Source organism: Natrix helvetica (assembly GCF_964273705.1).
Source record: "Natrix helvetica genome assembly, chromosome: 5".
In the NCBI taxonomy this organism is placed as follows: domain Eukaryota; kingdom Metazoa; phylum Chordata; class Lepidosauria; order Squamata; family Natricidae; genus Natrix; species Natrix helvetica.
Window position 1 is genome coordinate 80,196,484 of NC_138551.1, and position 17,899 is coordinate 80,214,382.

The window sequence follows — 17,899 nt, forward strand, 5'->3', positions numbered from 1 at the left end:
GGAATAGGAGATCTCATGAAGGGAGTGGGACAGGGAGTGGGAGGGGAGCTGCTTTTCCCCCTGCCATTCACTAATTCCCCCTCCCTGCATGAAATCTCCTGTCTTCCTCACACTCTACCTTTTTTTGTTGCCAATGTGCGTCCTGGAATCCATCTTCACCTTTAATCTGCATCAAATTCCCACCCAAAGCAGATCAAGCAGAAAACCTGCATAACTGATTGCTTGAACTTCTTGATCCATCATAACATTTCCCTCACACAGTAAAACCTCAATATAAAAGACTTTTAATATACTGCCAATAAATATACTGTCAAATGATAGTGAACTTGAGTCATATGATGAGTTATTTGTTTAACAAGGACTTGCAAAAGGAAAACCTGAATTGCAAGAAGAGAACTACACACCTTTTAAAGCCTTATCCAGTTTACATTCAGTAACATATTTAACACACATGCTATATTCCACTTAATGGAAGACCACAAAGGCAATGAAATCAAGGCAGCTATGAGTCTTTTGCCTATAATAATGATTTTAATTGTACTAGTAAGTTTAATGATCAATAGTCTCAAACAGGCTTCTTGATTAATTGACTATGTTCCTTTAAGTTAGTGTAAATTCTTAGCATCACAGAAATACGATTTTTTTCCAACTTGGTTCTTCCAATTTTTCAGTAGTGCACTCTTCAATACTCTGAGTCTATCTACCTTGCTACTATCATCTTCTTCTCTTCCCTTTCATCTTGATCAAGAGAGCTATCATCACAGACTCATTCCTTTAATTACTTTCATTAAAAGCCTTTATCTCTAAAAGCAAATTTAAAATCCCCTTCTTCAAACTCTATTGTAATTCCAATTTAGTACATTTAGTTCAAATTGCTTTTGCTAAGACATATAAGCTGATTCAAAATGAACTCTAATCAGATTTCTGCTTCAGCATGAAACCTCTTGATATCTGATCTTATATACATACCGTAGCTGCATCTCCTAAATTCAAAATTTTAAGGTAGCATCTGTTGTTCACAAATGATTCTTTAAAGGAAAGAATCTAAAAATATTTTCTTGATAAAATGAATCTAGCATGCTGGCTGGGGAATTCAGGGAATTGAAATCTACTCATTTTAAAGTTGTCAAGTTTGAAAAATACTGATTTACACAATCAGAATAGATATATCTTTTAAAGATTAATAATTTTCACAAAAACACCATATACCTGATGGTGAACCTATGGCATGCATGCCCAAAGTGGCATGCAGAGCCATGTCGCCTGGCACGTGCTGCATTGCCTATTCTTCTGGATTTCTGGCATGCATGCGCAGGTGACGATCAGCTGGCCTTCACACGTGGGATGGTGACGGAAACCAAAGAGCTGATCTTCTTTTTTTCTGGCATGTGCATGTGTGCCAGCAAGCTGATCGTTGCATACGGAAAGCGGAAGTTCATTTCCCAGCATGCATATGCCCCCTGGGCAACTCCTCTTCCAGATTGTGTCCCCGACGAATGCGCGCACACCGTCTCTCTCCCTTTTTGGTATTCAGTGCTGAAAAGGCTCGCCATCACTGCCATATACTGTCTTTATAACATGCAAGATAATCTACTTTTTAAACAGGAGTTGGATCGCAGGCAGTCTTAACTTGTATTTGTTCCCTAACATTATGAGGTTGAAATGCAGAGATATACAAGCAAAATAGATTTTATTTCAAAAGTTTGATGTTGTATTTGGAAGTTTGAAATGATGTTTCAGAGTTAGAATGGTAGACATTTCTCATTCCTCTCTTTCACACCTAAAACAGATCAAATTCCAGGTCATTTTTCAGGTTTTGAAAAAAAAATCATCTGCTGTATACTAACGACTTTTATCTTTTTGGATCTGGAATAAAATCCTCTAATTCTTCACCTTCAATACGAATACAGAAGAAGACAATTGGAATAGTTAAATACTGAAACGGCCTTTGTCCAAATGGCAAGTTTACAAGCCTTCTTTTTCTGGTACTAGAAGATGAACATTATTACTGGATAAAGTCTACCATTAGAAATAAATGACTGCATCATGGAATGGTCAGTTACCACTGTGCTGCCCAAATGTATGCTAAACCTTTGAAATGGAATACAGAGAAATAAATAGGCAATTCACAAGGCCTCAAAAGTTCCCTGAGATTAACAGGAATATGTGAAAGTCCCTTGGAATTGAAAGCAAGAAATACTTGTTGAAATCCACCTCCCTTTTTTTAGAAGGTAGCATTCCAGCAACCATTTTTCATTTTCATTAACTCTGGAACTATTCACAGTAGACCGCAGCCAGCACAATGGAGTAAGCTGAATGCGGAAGAGCAAATCATTACTTTTCAATGATTCCTGATTTAGGAACGGGAGAGAGAGAGAGTTATTTTTCATGAACAGAGCAACTTCATCAGTTTGTTTCAAGCTTTGGAAATATCCGGTATGCCTTTCTTTCAAGGCTCCAAGTTTGATGCCACTAATTAAAAATTGCAAATATACATTTAAGGACTTTTTTAAATACCGCAGCATCGGCAGTGCACCAGTCTTAACAACCAAAACCAAAAATATTACCATTTGCCAACAATATGCAGACGCCGAAACATTGGTGATCGTTTTTGTCTAACGATGTTCCTTTATCACGAATTAATGCGAGGACATTTTTCATTGATACTGCACACTTTGGCAAAGTCACAATTCTGAAGGGAAAATTGATAATGGTTTTTCAGTTTGCTGTACAAAGAAACTTTTTTCCCCGAGTACGTAAAAGGCAGGAGCTTCTCGTTGAGAAGAATCTGAACCTTGTACTCGTCTTTCGGAGACTTAGCTTGCTCACAATGATAAAGCACAAATAACAAGTTGGCGGCATAAGGGACGATATGACCGCTACGGAACTTGCGTTTTGACTGACGGCGATAGTTGCTGGCGTTAAGAGGCACTTTGTCTTTAAAATAGCCCATGAGTGAGAGAAGTGGCTGAAGAGTCTCTGCGTGTCCAAATTGGATGATCACTGGCGAAGAAATAGGTTTTGACCTGGAAAGTTAAAAAGTCAAGAAAGAAATGATTACTCAAATGTACTCAAGTTCGGATGAATAGGAAGCTACTGTTTTGTTACTACAGTAGGTGCTGTAGTCAAATCTGCTAGTAGGAAACCTAGATTTAATTCAGTTGGAAAAAGTCATGCTTTGATCAAATAATGTATTCAAATAATGTCCAGTTCCTCAAAATAGGGCTCATTTTAAAAGCCCTAGCCCAGTGGTGGGCAACCTTTTTTTTCAACTGAGCCAAATCTCGCCAAAACCACGATTGAAATTTATTTGGAGAGCCGCATTTTTAAAACCGAAAATACATAGGATGGTACACTGTTTTTAGTTTCAATAAGTTTTTATTGAGAATATTCCGCATGCAAGTATCCACATAGGTGGGGAGGACACAAATAACACAACTAATAAAATAAAAACTTTAGAACGATATTATTTATCGATAACGTTAAATTCCGTAAAATTTGCCTTACAATGTAGAGAAAATTACATCCTGACAATGACTGACAAAGTCACAACCACTAATGTGAACATTGGCCTTGCATTTCCTTGGATAGTTTGAGTAAGTCAGGTTTGTATGTTGTTGCTTTTAATTTCATCTCCCTCTCCCACTTTCTTTCTTTTTTTCTTTTTCTTTCTCTCTCTCTCTCTGGCTCTTTGTCTCTCTCTCCCTCCCTCCCTCCCTCTCTGTCTCCCTCTGTCATTTTCTCTGGGTGTCTATCTGTCTGTCTCTCTCTCTCTGTATCTCTGTCTCTCTCTCCTCCTTCCCCCATCTCTGTCACTCTGTGTGAGTGTGTGTGTGTCTGTCTCTCACTCACTCTGTGTGTGTGTGTGTCTGTCTCTGTCTCTCCCTCTGTCTCTCTCCCCTCCCTTCCTCTCTCTCTGTCACTCTGTGTATGTGGGTGTGTCTGTCTCTCACTCATTCACTTAATCACTCACTCTGTGTGTGTGTCTCTCTCTGTCTGTCTATCTTTCTCTCCCTCCCTCCCCCTCTGTGTGTGTGTTTGTGTGTGTCTGTCAGTCTCTCTCTGATTCCCTCCCTCACTCCCTCTCTGTTCCTCTCTCTGTCTGTCTGTCTCATTCACACACACACACACACACACGCACACACACACTGTGGTCACCTTGTTGAGTGTTCCAATCACATTTGAAATGTGATTGGAACACTCAACAAGGTGACCACAGTGTGTGTGTGAGTGAGACAGACAGACAGAGAGAGGAACAGAGAGAGGGAGTGAGAGAGGGAATCAGAGAGAGACTGACAGAGACGAATCAGAGAGGTACTTTTAACTACCTGGCAGCGGCGTTTTGGCTTGGGGGGCTCCTCAGAACTTCCCAAGACTTCGGAGGGAAGTTTACAGCCCTCCCTCGGAACGCTTCGGAGGGAAGCTTCTTCAAAAGCCCTGGCGAGTGACAAGAAGTCTCCCAGGCTTTAATTTGCCGAGCTGTGCGCACGCGCCTGTTTTCCACGCTGTGGTGCAGCGGCGAGATTCTGCGCGGCGAGCGATGATTCCGGGGGCCATCCGGGAAGATGAGGAACGCAAGGGGGGACCCTGCCCCCCCACTGATGGCCCCCAGAATCATCGCTTGCCGCCCAGAATCTCGCCGCTGCTCCACGCCGTGGAAAACAGGCGCGCGAGTACAGCTCGGCAAATTACAGCCTGGGAGACTTGTCTCGCCGGGGTTTTGCAGAAGCTTCCCTCCGAAGCCCGAGAGGAGGGAGGGAAGCGGGCGCCCGGCACACAGAAGAGCCAGATTAAAATGTTTAAAGAGCCGCAGTTGGCTCGCGAGCCGCGGCTTGCCGACCACTGCCCTAGCCTAAGTACCTCAAAAAAAAACAAAAACAATGACACAGTCTCTGGCAGACTACAGAGGCCAGTTTCCTGAGATGTTTGCAACTAACCTGTGAGTGGGCTAGGCCAAGAGGGAATGACTGGCCCAAGTCACCCATCCTACTTTCATGCTTAAAGGAAGCCTAGAATTCAGTGTTCTGTTTTTTTGCCCAGCATCTTAACCACTACACCAAACTGACTTTCTACATGTTTACCGTATTTTTCGGAGTATAAGATGCATCTTTTCCCCCCCCAAAAAAGAGGGTGAAAATGGGGATGAAAAATGAGCAAAAAACAGACCGTTTTTAACCCCACCCCAAAGCTCAGCATGCCCCCCATTTATTTGTTTTGCAAAAAATGAGGCATCCAGAGGGTTTGGGAGGCCTGCAGAGTGCAAAAACTGTTTTTTTTTAATTTACCTCTTCAAAATCACGGTGCGTCTTATACCTTGGTGCGTCTTATAGTAGGGAAAATATGGTATATATCTAAAGCAGGGGTGGGGAATTATGGCCCTTTTATGACTTCAGCTCCCAGAATTCCATGCTGGTTCAGGAATTCTGGGAGTTGAAGTTCCCAAGTCATAAAAAGGCCCATTGTTCCCCACCTCTGCTCTAAAGGGTTGATCCCCCCCCCCCGCAGATACAGCTTGTCCTTACTTTAAGAAATGCCTAAAGTCCTAGTTGCTTTCGTTTCATCCATTTATTTATTTATAGGACTTATGTGGCTGCCTATCTCATGCAATTACTAGGCCCCTCATCCATAAAAACAAAGGTACCTCTCCTGCTAGTGTATCTTAAGATTGTTTTGTCTATGACTTTGTTTTATGTATTTCTAATTTCTCTTGTTCCATTAAATTACTGCACCCATTCTCCCTTGTTTCACCGCAAAATCCCTCTTTGAATATGCATATGAGCGCAAATATTGTTTTCCTTTAAATGCTTTTCAATATACACTATTTCTAGGGGTCTGCCACATTTAGCTAAGCCGAAAATGCATTTGCTAGCCCTTCTGTTAGATTATAAATAAGATAGTCATGCAAACTTTGGAATTTTGTGAGTCACTAAGATAAGCGTGCAGTACAAAGCAGATGATACAAAGCCTAAATACTGTAAAGCATTACAGAGATCAGTATAAAATACTGTAGTTACATACTTAAGTTCCAATCTGTAGTTCATTGCTATGACTAAAAAACTATAGACTGAGCCCATTTCTACATTCTGGGAGGGTTTCTAAGTATATGGATAAGCCACATCTAACAGCCTAATGTGATATGTGCACTAGTACTTCATTTAAAGTTTTGAATACACTAACAATATGGATTAGTGCACAAATTACTGAGATCTGTAGTGGATTACAAATCAGAAACCGGCCTTAATCCTTCCTATCCTGGTACTCTTTAAATGTGGTAGACTATGACTCTCTCTATCCAACCAAGCAGTCAAAGCCCATACAGACTGTAAGGTGATCAGATCTGAAAGGTAGGGAAGTCTGGCTAGATGCGTTATCAAGACTAGCGTTGGTAGTTTACTGTTCCCACACAAACCAGATGGTAATCCAGGAAGCCCTTGTTTTTGGATCCTGTGTATTTGAGATTGATCTGATCAATTATCCAATTCAGATTATACATTAAAACAAATTACTTCTGGTCTGTGGAGTCCTTGATGCTCTCTAAGCTTGATTGTTTGCTTAAAGTTGTTTCATTTTTGACTAGGTAACATCATCAGTGCTAGTAATCAAACCCAACGGACAGTCAATGTTACTAGTTTAATGAAACATCTGCAAGGAAATCTCTATGGAGATTCTCAGTCATCCAGGTCTTAGTTGTCCCAAAGGTGCTTTTTTTCAAGAGGCAACTGGACTTTCTGGTTGTCATCTACATCAAAACTGAACAGCCCTCTCTCAACAGAGGGGGAGGGATACAACATCATCTATCTCTAGTCTACAAAACAGTCCTTTCAACAGTTCCCATTTGCACTACTGAGGTGACCCTGAGGACACAAATAAACCTCCAAGTGGCCTCAATAACTCTCTAAAAGAATGCAAATGACCAGCTGTCTGCAAGGAGTATAAATCCTTCCATTCCCCACCATCCAGTCCGAGCTGAAGAAGCTTCTTGGATGAGAAGTGAAACATCTACAAAGTAAAACCAGAAAGTCCATTTGACTCTTGGGGGGGGAAGCATCTTTGTAATCTGTAAGCAAACAACCAAGCTTAGAGAGCACTAAGGACTCCATAGTTCAACCCAATACTACATATATTCTATTTCTGGTTTGTTTAACTACTCATATTATTGGGAAAATTCAAATGGGAGCAAAGAGGATGTTTTCACAAGCCACAACATCCTGCAGATTTACCATTCTGAGCTAACCAGTCCACAGTTTAAAATTATCAAAGGAATGCTTTTAGCTATATAGGTTGGTCTGGAATATCATGTAAAAGGCAATAAAGTTCAGTTAATTGTTTGATTGCCACATTTGTAGTATATTGCTTTACTAGTTCATTACACAGCATTACTGCTATACTGATAAGTGATTTTAATATAAGATCAGGCTAGCACAATTAGTCAAGAGAAAAATTTCTGAAAGGGAAGGAAGGGTGAGAAACTTACTGCGATTGCACTAAGCCAAAATGAAATGTATTAGCTTTGGCTTAACATGCTATGTGAATGAGCGAAGACTTTATGTAATAAGCAATGACTAAACAAATATAGTGTGGCACAATGTTGTACTCAGCCAAATTCATTTACAAGTTTTTGTAATTCAACCAATATTAGAGTATTAGTCTTCAGTCAGGGTGCATCTAGCCCTGGCTTATTTCCTTCACTGAAAACACAGTTCCTATCAACTCTAATATTAAATTCTCATAATACTGATGACTAAGAGGATTTGGGATTTACTAAAATATTGACCAGTTCTATGCAGCTGAGATACAATTAAATGGTTTGCCAAAAGTGATATAAATGAGCACCGATTCTTAAAACAAATGATCAGAAACAGATACAAGTTACCCTAGAAGAGTGATGGCGAACTGTTTAGACCAGCGGTTCTCAATCTTCCCAATGCCGCGACCCTTTAATACAGTTTCTCATGTTGTGGTGACCCCCAACCATAAAATTGGTGTCTCGGTTCCTAAGATCACCGAAAATATGTGTTTTCCGATGGTCTTAGGCGACCCCTGTGAAGGGGTCCCGACCCACAGGTTGAGAACCACTGTTTTAGACACTGAATGCCCAAAACGCACGCTGCATGCCCAAACTGAAAGGTGTGCGCGCGAGAGTGAATGTGCGCATGCGCAGACATGCATGTGCATATGCACAGCAGAGAACCGAAGACCAGCTGGCCGGTGGGGCATCCCAACGCTGGCAGCACAGCAAGATCTTTTTCTTTCGTGAGCTTCTGTGTCGACGTTTGCAGGGAAACAGAAGCTCACGAAAGAAACGCCATGGAGATCTGACCTGGGGCGATGGCATGCATCCAGCAGAGAGGGCTCTGCCACCTCTGGCACATGTGCCATGGGTTCTCCGTCACGGCCCTAGAAAGACAGATTTTTTGCAATAGCTTTTTGTGTATTAAGCTGTCAACACAAATAGATTTGTGTTTTTTTTTTATTAAGGCAAAGGTTTATGTTTGACAATCCTGTTTGCACAATAGCAAAACAAGGGTCCCACCCACATAGGTCAGCAAACCTTGAATGCTATTCAAAAAAGATGTTTTTCTCAACTCTTGACAAGAAGTTTCCCTGGATCTATTATCTTGTTGTGTAACAGAACACATTCACTTGCCCAAAAGCACATGAAGCAAAAGTAACTAATCAACCAACCCAAAGTTTTAACTTCAACTCCCACCTTTGCTTTGACCTGCCCTTAAGGACAACTGGCAACTCCTACGGATAGAAGGAGTTGCTTCCAAAGAAGCAGAGTCCGAACTCGAGGGAAAGAAAGTTGGTAGCCTGGATAGAGATATGATATCCAATTTGAGCTAGCAAACTGATGTTTTCTAATGATTAGGTTGGACCTCTTTAATGTGTGAACCTGCAGAGCAAGAATTGTCTAGAAGTGTTAGTTTTTTGTTTTACTCTTATCTTTTTTTTTTTAGACAATTTGTCATTTTGATATTTTTAGATTACTCTATGTATGGTAACTGGTCAACAAGAATTTTTCCTCCCACATTATAAATCAGAAGATAAGCTTCTCCAATCTACTTCCGAAGCCTGGGGTGTAATCTCTAGAAGCCCTCCAATAGGCACTGTTGAAATGTAAGTTTTAACATGACAGATAATAAAATTTAATTATTCCTTATTTCTTTACAATGTTGTTACCTTCCTTTGGCTCCAACTTAATGCAGAAAATATATCTACATGGAACATAACTGTTTTTATTATTTGTATCCTGCCTTTATTTTTTTTAACAAATAATCCAATGCAGTGAATATATTCAACACATTCCTCCTATTTTTCCCCACAACAAGAACCCTGTAAGGTAACTGAGTTGGGCTGAGAGTGTGTTACTAGTTCAAGGTGACTCAGTTAGCTTTCAGGTGACATTAAAACTCACTATCTCTTAGCTTTCTAGCCATAACCACTTTGTAACTATATCAAATTCATATAAAATAAATTAAATCCAACTTAATAAACTAAATTAAACCTAATTTAATTTTTGTCTTGCCTCTATCTTCTGTTTTAAGTATGCCTCATGAAAAAAACCTGCACATAAATCAAAAGCACAAACGGGGATGTTACCGAAGAGCATTGTTCTGTTGTCCTTATTAATATTTTGGGACAATAGATATATTTTCTGCATTCCATTGTAGAAAAGTCCCCTCTCATTTGAAAACTGGAGGAAATAAGAGAGAAAATCCCCATTTCCCAGGATTAAGCTTTTCAGTGAAAGGCTCCAGTGTTTCCTTTTAACGAAGTTTACCAAGCTCAGGTGGTTTTGGCGTGTAAGAATAATTTCAAGAAAAGCAATAAAGGAAACATGTAAGATACAGGTTAAGTACACAAAGTAGGTAAGGTTGAATCTTCATATGAAAGCCAGAAATCATTAACCTGTTAACAGGATGAGCAAAGAAATAAAGAATTACAATGGCAGAAAATGGGAGCAAAGGCTATTGAAGTGTCTCCTCAAACTTTCTCTACTAAATTTATCTTAACTAGTTCTAGTTCCAATAAAGGAGACCATTTGTTGCTCAGAGTTGAACTGAGGTGTCCTTGGTTGTTGTTGTTGTTTTCCCAGATATTACCTAAATTAGGCAACACCCTCAGACATTACCCAAATTAGGTAACACCCTCACAGCTAGACATTGTTGGTTCTTTTCTCAATGGGGCGCTTTTCAAACAGCAGAAAGGCAACATTAGCCTTGATCCATTAGTTCTTTCTTAGTCTTCTAGGTGTGGCTTTATCACCATCTTGACTCTGTAAGTTACACATTCTAAGTCACTCAACCCAATTGTGCTTTATCCTACTTTATTTTAAAAAGGTCCACATTACCTAATCCTTTCCTGTGTCAGACTTATATTTGTTCAGCAATATAAAGAAGAAATTGACACATTGAATTACATAACCTAAGGCAGCATTATGAAAATATATGCTAACATTTTGTGTTTACACTGCCATCAAGTGTTAGGAGATAGAACTCCATGTATTGAAAATCCCACTAAAAACCAAATAGCCATGTACACAACTCCTGTTTGTAACTCCAGCCTTAAATGGTTTTAATGTAAACTGAGGCCAAATACAGCATTCTTAATCATAATTGAAAGGCTGGGAGTATATTGGTTTTCCTTTCTTAAGTAGAAATTCACCCCTTCATTCCATGGCTTTTTGAAAGCATTATGGCTGCATTAATATGTTCCCTGACTACCAAGATTCAACACAACCTATCTACCATGAATCAAGACAAATTTAGCCACCTAAGCTTAGCTTCTGTAATCTAGTGGCTTACTATTCTTCAGAGAGAAGCTTGGAAGCAGAAACGTGCTTTGCTGCACATCCTTCCTTTCACACTGCATGTTTGAACAAACTCCACCATGACTGTTGCTGTCAGAGCTTCAAAGTCATTGGACCATAAATAGAACAATCTGCACACAATAGCTATGAGAGAGACAGCGGAAGAGGTGTAGTATGAACGTTTTACTTGTACTCAAATGTTAAATGGTAGGTAAAGTTGATCCCAATGGGGATACATAGCCATGATAGAAAGCAATGGAGCAATGAATCAAAAGCTGCGCTGCAATGGGTCTAACTATGGTTGGCGTTAGTCAGAATTCAGGATCAAAATAGAAACAGCCAAAGTAGTGCTGCTTCTAGCCCTGGTCTCCACTCTTCATCCATAATGAAGGCAAGGGGAATTGTTTGAGAAGTTGTGAGCCATACAATTGATATGTAAAAAAAAAAAAAACCCTGTTCCGGTAGCTGTTGTATCATAGCACCCACTTTGCAGTCAGGCTTAAACATTCTGTATAAGCAAAATCATGGCTATCTGCTAAATCGTATTTATTTATTTATTTACTGAGCGCTTATATACCGCCCCCTCTCCCGAAAGGGACTCGGGGCGGTGTACAGTCCATACAAGAAATACATCATATAAAAACTAAATAATTGAACAGTTAAAATTATTAAATAGGAAGATAGATATGGAGGAGGTTAAAAAGAAGGTTAAAAAGAAACTGTACAGCTGAGTAAATATAAATATAGATTTAAAACCCCTAAAAATATCCCATAAAATTAAATTTAAAATTAAATTTATAGGAAACACCTGAGAAATATACACCGTGCATGGACTGTTCGTTTGGGCTGAAACAAAGAACCAAAGGTCAGAGTCTATAGGGATAGACTAGGCTGGAAATTTAACTGCAGAAGAAAGTACAGGTAATCCTCAACGTACAACCTAGTTACGGCAGATGCCCGCTAAAAGATACTTATGACCTGGATTCAAATTTTCCACAGCCCCATCCCACCCCCTGCTGTGATGACATGATCTCATTTTGGGCCCTAACATAAGAAACCCATTATATAAAGTCTGTTTAGAGGACACTTGTCCCTAGTACTATCATGAATGTTGGTTATGATCCTGAGTTATCCGCAAACCCATTCATCTTATTAGTGCATAAAAAGGATGAACAACTTTTATGTTAGCATCTACATAAAAACCCAACAGTATCGGAACTTATCTTTTATAAGATATATTACCATGGAGGAAAAAAATGATCCCTTGGACAGCAATTTATGCTATACCTATATCAACATGTGGACCTTATTTTCATCATTTCTTAATCAATTGATTCTGAATTATTTCATATTCACTGGTAATTTACTTTTGATTTGTGGTTATAATATTTATTTCAAAGACTTCTGTCCTGGAAATATACATTTTAATAAAAAAAGGTAATTTTAAAAAGAGTACTTTCTAAAAATGTAATTAATTAAATTATATCCGCTACCTTTTATGATTCAAGGTCCTTGTTTTATTGATCTTCTCTATTTATTTAGGATTAAGTGCCTACTGAAGAGATGACTAGCACAAAGGTTGATCCTTCTATCCATCTATCCATAGCAACTGTTGACCATAACATGTAGTATCAGTTTTAGATTGTTAGCAGCATTATTTCTAGAGAGTGTTCATGCAATAATACAAGCATTTTAAAGATACCAAATAATGCTTGAATTAGGCATAGCAGTTACTGTTCAATGACATGTTATGTGCTGTTAAGCATTTACTGTAGGTAAAACCTAGGAATCCAAAGTAGATTTATTTTTGCGACCAATGTATTTATTAGTATTTGTGCCTGAACATAAGAAGATACTGTGTAATAAGGAAGCCATTTAAATGGTAGTATTTACAATTGGAATTTTTACTGGTATCTTGATTTGGATCCGTGGCATTTTTATCTTCACTTAAACAATTTTTAAAGAAGAGATCATTAAATACCACAAAGCAAATACACCCATGAGTAGTCATTATAAGTACCTGTCATTGATCAATCAATTTATTATGTACGTTTGAAAGACTGCATAGAGTAAGGAATTGGAGGAGACCCCCCTCCCCCCACCTATTTGCTTAAACAATGGGAAACTGTTATAACAGTACTTTAAAAAAGCCTGTCTTAGATTATGGCTTATTCACCAAAAAATATTTCATAATTTTGTTTTTAGAATCTCTAAAATGCTTTAAAATGTTGAATAGAAATACTAGGTACAAATACAATTCAAGTGGTCAGAGACAATTTATTGCTATCAAGTATCAATCAGCCAATCTATTATTGCCAATTATCAGTCCCAAAGTAGTGTTCCCCTCCCCTTCAAAAAAATACCTTTTACTCTCTGAAACTGCCTTGTCCAAATTTTTGAAGATATCTTGGAAAAGTACGCAGCTGGACTGACTGTTAATATTATATCCGTAGGCTCTCTTCCAATACTGTTTGAGATCATTCAGATACTCAAGTGCCTAGAAATAAATATTAAATATTCTGTTGAATTAAAAATGCCAGTTTAGATGTGACACTCTGATATTTCACATTACATAGCTTAGAGATAATATAGGTTGTCCTCAACTTACAACAGTTCGTTTAGCGATCATTCGAAGTTACAACAGCACTGAAAAAAGTGACTTATGACAATTTTCACACTTATGACTGTTGTAGCACCCCCCTGATCATATGATCAAAATTTGGATGCTTGGCAACTGGTTCATTTTTATGAGGACTTCAGTGTCCTAGGGTCATGTGATCCCCTTTTGCAACCTTCTGACAAGCAATCAGGGAAACCAAGTAGGGAAACCAGATTCATTTAACAACTGAGTTACTAACTTAACAACTGGAGTGATTCACTTAACCACTGTGGAAAGAAGGGCTGTAAAATGGGGCAAAACTCACTTAACAAATGTCTCACTTAACAAGAGAAATGTTGAGCTCAGTTGTTGGCTGTAAGTCGAGGACTACTTGTAGTCAACACTTACCTTGGCATCTTCTTTGTTGAACAGTGAACACCAGGGGGAGCTAATGTTTTTTATACTTAGTCCAAAAGAGCAAGCATAAAACGCCACTTGAACCAAATCTGCAGGGTGGGAAAAAGGAACAATAAGATAGCAATAAGCTAACTTAGTTTTTAAGGTATTTATTCAAAAATGGCCAGATTGAAAAAAAAATCACTTCAAAAAAGGGGAAACATTTCTTTACAATACTACCATATCAGTAAAGAAAAAAAGGAAACGGAAGGAATAATCCAGGAACAGAGTCCTATGTACAGAGAAACAATGCGATAGTAAAAGACGAAGTACCACAAACCAAGTTGTTACTTCTTTTCCCAGGCAATCTTCAATTCCACTGAATGTATAGTGCCACATGGAGTTTATTGGTTTATCTACAATTTCTGCACCTGCAATTTGCAGTCAGATGTCAAGATGTATAAAATATAAAGTACTAATTGGCAGAGGTTTAATACAAACGTATCTATATTATTCATAAATGATATGCAGATGGATGTTAAGGGTTTGCAGTGAACTTGTTTGATTAGTATAAGCAAAAACAGGATTTTACAGGTCCTTATTTCCTGGAGATGCTTGCAAACTTGATTCAAATGTTTGTCCATTCAAGTTGCAAAATGTGAAACTTGAAACTTAATATATTATCTTTTCTACATTCTCATACATAAGCAGACACTAACATACTATACAAAATAAGAATGCGTACTATATAGAACAGGGGTGTCCAAACTTGGCAACTTTAAGACTTGTGGAATTCTGGGAGTTGAAGTCCACAAGTCTTAAAGTTGCCAAGTTTGGACACCCCTGATATAGAACAACATAATTATTTACCTACTTTTATATTTACTGTATTTTCTGTCATTCATGATATTCTAATTAAAAAGCCCACTGCTTATAAAGCTCCATGCTGTTACTCTGATGAATTTTAAAAGTTTTCTCCTATTCAGGTTTTTGAAATGACAGTGATCCTAATATCTGTAGCGTGCATTTACTCAAGCGTTACTAAACGGAAGTATAAAAAAATGACCAATGGCAAGGATATTGTTAGTTAGTAGCTACTCAGCTTGCTAGTGGTGGATATTCTACAGCAGTTACACGTTTGGGGATTGAATTACCTGAGCTTTGCATGAAAATTGCTGATAGGTTACTTCCTTTCTGTCCTCCACACCTGATCATACAAAGCCTTTCCAATCAGTGGGACTCAATGGTAAACGTCTGTCTCCTCTCTCCAGGCTACCACATAAACATGAATCAAGTTTCAGTTTTTACTCTTGGTGGCAAATGTGCGGGTAGTCCTTGATTTATGGCCATTCATTTAACGGCCATTTGAAGTTATGAGGGTTGAAAAAAGCAATTCACGAGCAGTCCTCATAATTACAACTGTAGCAGGCCCCATGATCAAATTTTGGGTGCTTGGCAACTGGTGTGTATTTACAATGGTTGCTGCATCCTAGGATCACATGATTCGCATTTGTGACCTTTCCATGAGGTTTCCGACAGGCAAAGTCAATCGTAAAAGTTGTATTCGCTTAATGACCATGGGTGATTCGCTCAACAAGTGTGCTAGAAAAGGTGAGTATAACTCACTTAATGATCGCATCATTAGTGAGGGAAGCTCCGTGTCCATTGTGGTCCTAAGTAAAGGACTACGTTTGTGCATGTGAGACATAATGCCCACAATCAGGACACTTTGGCATTGAAGAGGTTTAAATTCAAGCCATATTATCATGGTTAACATTTCATATCCACCTGATCCTTATAATAACCGAAGACAGGTAGCAAACACAATACGCTTCAAGAGTTCATAGACTGAGTATTACCTGCATTTAAGTCTTCTGCTGGTAGACACAAAGTACGTGTGATTTTCTTCACTATCTTCATCATCTCAGGGCTGTCCTTAAAGGCATCAACCTCAGACAAGGCTGTGTCGTTGTCTTCAACGTCTCTTATAAATTTTTCACAGTGATCAAAAAATCTCATCAATTTATCATTGATTTCAAATGTTTCTGTCAAGGTAACTGAAAATAAACAAAGTAATGTTAGTGATTCCTTTATTTCATCATTATGGCACCACATTGCTGTTATAACTACTAGTGTACGCTTAAAAAGAGTTAATTGCATTAAATCAGTTATGTAAACATCTTTTCTACTAATGATAAAAGATTTCACTAAATATCCATTGAAAGCATTTTTCAGCATCCCTGGGTGTGGCACAAACAGTACAGTACAGTTAATCCCCAGGTTAGGAGCGTTCCCTTAGCGAACATTCAAAGTTATGCGATTAGCGCCCCCTAGTGTTTATGAACAAGTCCCGAAACTACAAATCTTGCAGCACTACAGCAATGGTTCACTCTTACAAAGAACCAGAGGCTTTGCAACATTTGTCCTGCACTTTGCCAGCCAAAATGGAGGTTAGGAGGGGTGGACCCTGTGCAGGCCTAAATGGAGCTTTGTTTTGGCCAGAAAAATGCTGGCCTGCAGAGGCCTAAACAGAGCATCAGAGGGGCATGTGGCTGAGAGGCTGAAGAAGGGACAGTTTGCTAGATCTTCACATGGTATGTGACCTGGCACAGTAGGTTGGGAGGGGGAAGCAATTGTGGAGAGCATAAAATATTTCAGTGGGTCAAGGAGGCCTTGGGTAGTCTTAAGCGGGTGGCCTGTTCCATCACTAGCCCCCTCCCCCATGGCCTTGCCCACCCTGAAATACCTAACGTGCACTTAACGAGCCGCACATTCGATTAGTGAATGTGTGGGCGAAAGGAGGGAGTGATCGTGTTCAAGGTACAAGATTCACTCCCAAGAATCCTCGGGTTATTTACCTGCAATGGTATCGTATCAATTTACGAAAATCTGGCGAAAAGAAAGAAATCACAACTCAGTCCAAGATTTTAGTTTTCCATGCAAGATTCAGGGGAAATGGAAGCTAGTAATCACTTGTTGCAACTATTATAATTGGTATCTTAGTCTACCCATTGGTATTAACTGACTGATCACTGGAAGTGGTTGACTATTCCGTAACACTGTGATGCAGAATGATGCTTAACAGTTGCCTACTGCATATGACTGTTATTGAACATATTTTGCTTATTATTACTTGGTTTAAATAAGACCTTCTATAACTGAGCCTTGAGCGCCAAAGCTCCCTCTCCCATAGTATTTCATGAAATTGTTTGTTTCCAGAAAAACAATAAAGTACTTGAAAGGATGGAGATCCGATATTTTACGTTGAAGGTGTAAGAAATTTTGAGGGGTTCACTGATCTACCTTATCATTGCATGATCATTTAGTTCAGGTAGCCCTTGAATTATGACCTCTCATTCAATGGCTGTTCAGAGTTACATCAGCACTGAATGAGGAGGACTTACGACCGGTCCTCAAAGCTCCAGACAGCGTAATGTCCCTGCAGACCTGTGATCATGATCTGGGCACTTGATCCTGGTTCACAATTATGTCGCAGTCAGCCATGATAACATGATCGTGATTTCTGACATTCCCAGCCAGCTTCCCACAAGTGATGTCAACAGGGGAGCCAACAGAAAGTTAAAAGTTGTTCAATTTTTCACCTGACCCTAGTTTGCAGCACTGCCTGTGGCACTTGACCACATTCCGTAGTGCCTGCCCATGGCACCCCCACTCCTTCTTCTTGCTTGGACTCCTGCCTCTTCCTGCTTAATGGCCTGTATGATCCTGGGGTTGCACTACCAAATTGGACTGTGGGACTGCAGTTGCTAAGCAATGTGGTTATGTGATATTGGGCTTTATAATCATACAGCTGTCACGGGGATTGTGTATTGTGTACACAATTAGGTTTATGGGAAAATCTTTGAATGTTATTAATGCTAGTGCAATGTTGAATTATGTACCAAAACTTTAGGATTTGACTGTTTATTAGGAATTGTGAATGTATCAAGCATTGATGGTGACAGAAAGAATATTAAGGAATTTGTGGGGGGGAAAGTGGAATCATCCCCCAGTTACCAAGGAATGATTGTGGAAATGTGTGATTGGTCTGTTTTGGGGAAAGCAATATCTTCTGCCCAAAGAAGAAGAAG

General features: G+C 39.1%; 1 protein-coding gene across 1 annotated transcript in view; it reads right to left on the reverse strand.

Moving 5' to 3' along the window:
- Positions 1-267: 267 nt before the first annotated feature.
- Positions 268-17,899, reverse strand: part of MINPP1 (multiple inositol-polyphosphate phosphatase 1) — a 28,546-nt gene continuing 10,914 nt past the window's right edge. Inside the window, exons 2-5 of the mRNA XM_081955696.1 lie at positions 15,668-15,865; positions 13,821-13,918; positions 13,177-13,310; positions 268-3,026 (exon numbers count right to left, since the gene is read on the reverse strand). Coding sequence (XP_081811822.1) covers positions 2,633-3,026; positions 13,177-13,310; positions 13,821-13,918; positions 15,668-15,865 — 824 coding nt within the window. The 3' untranslated portion in view covers positions 268-2,632. The remainder of the gene's footprint in view (positions 3,027-13,176; positions 13,311-13,820; positions 13,919-15,667; positions 15,866-17,899) is intronic.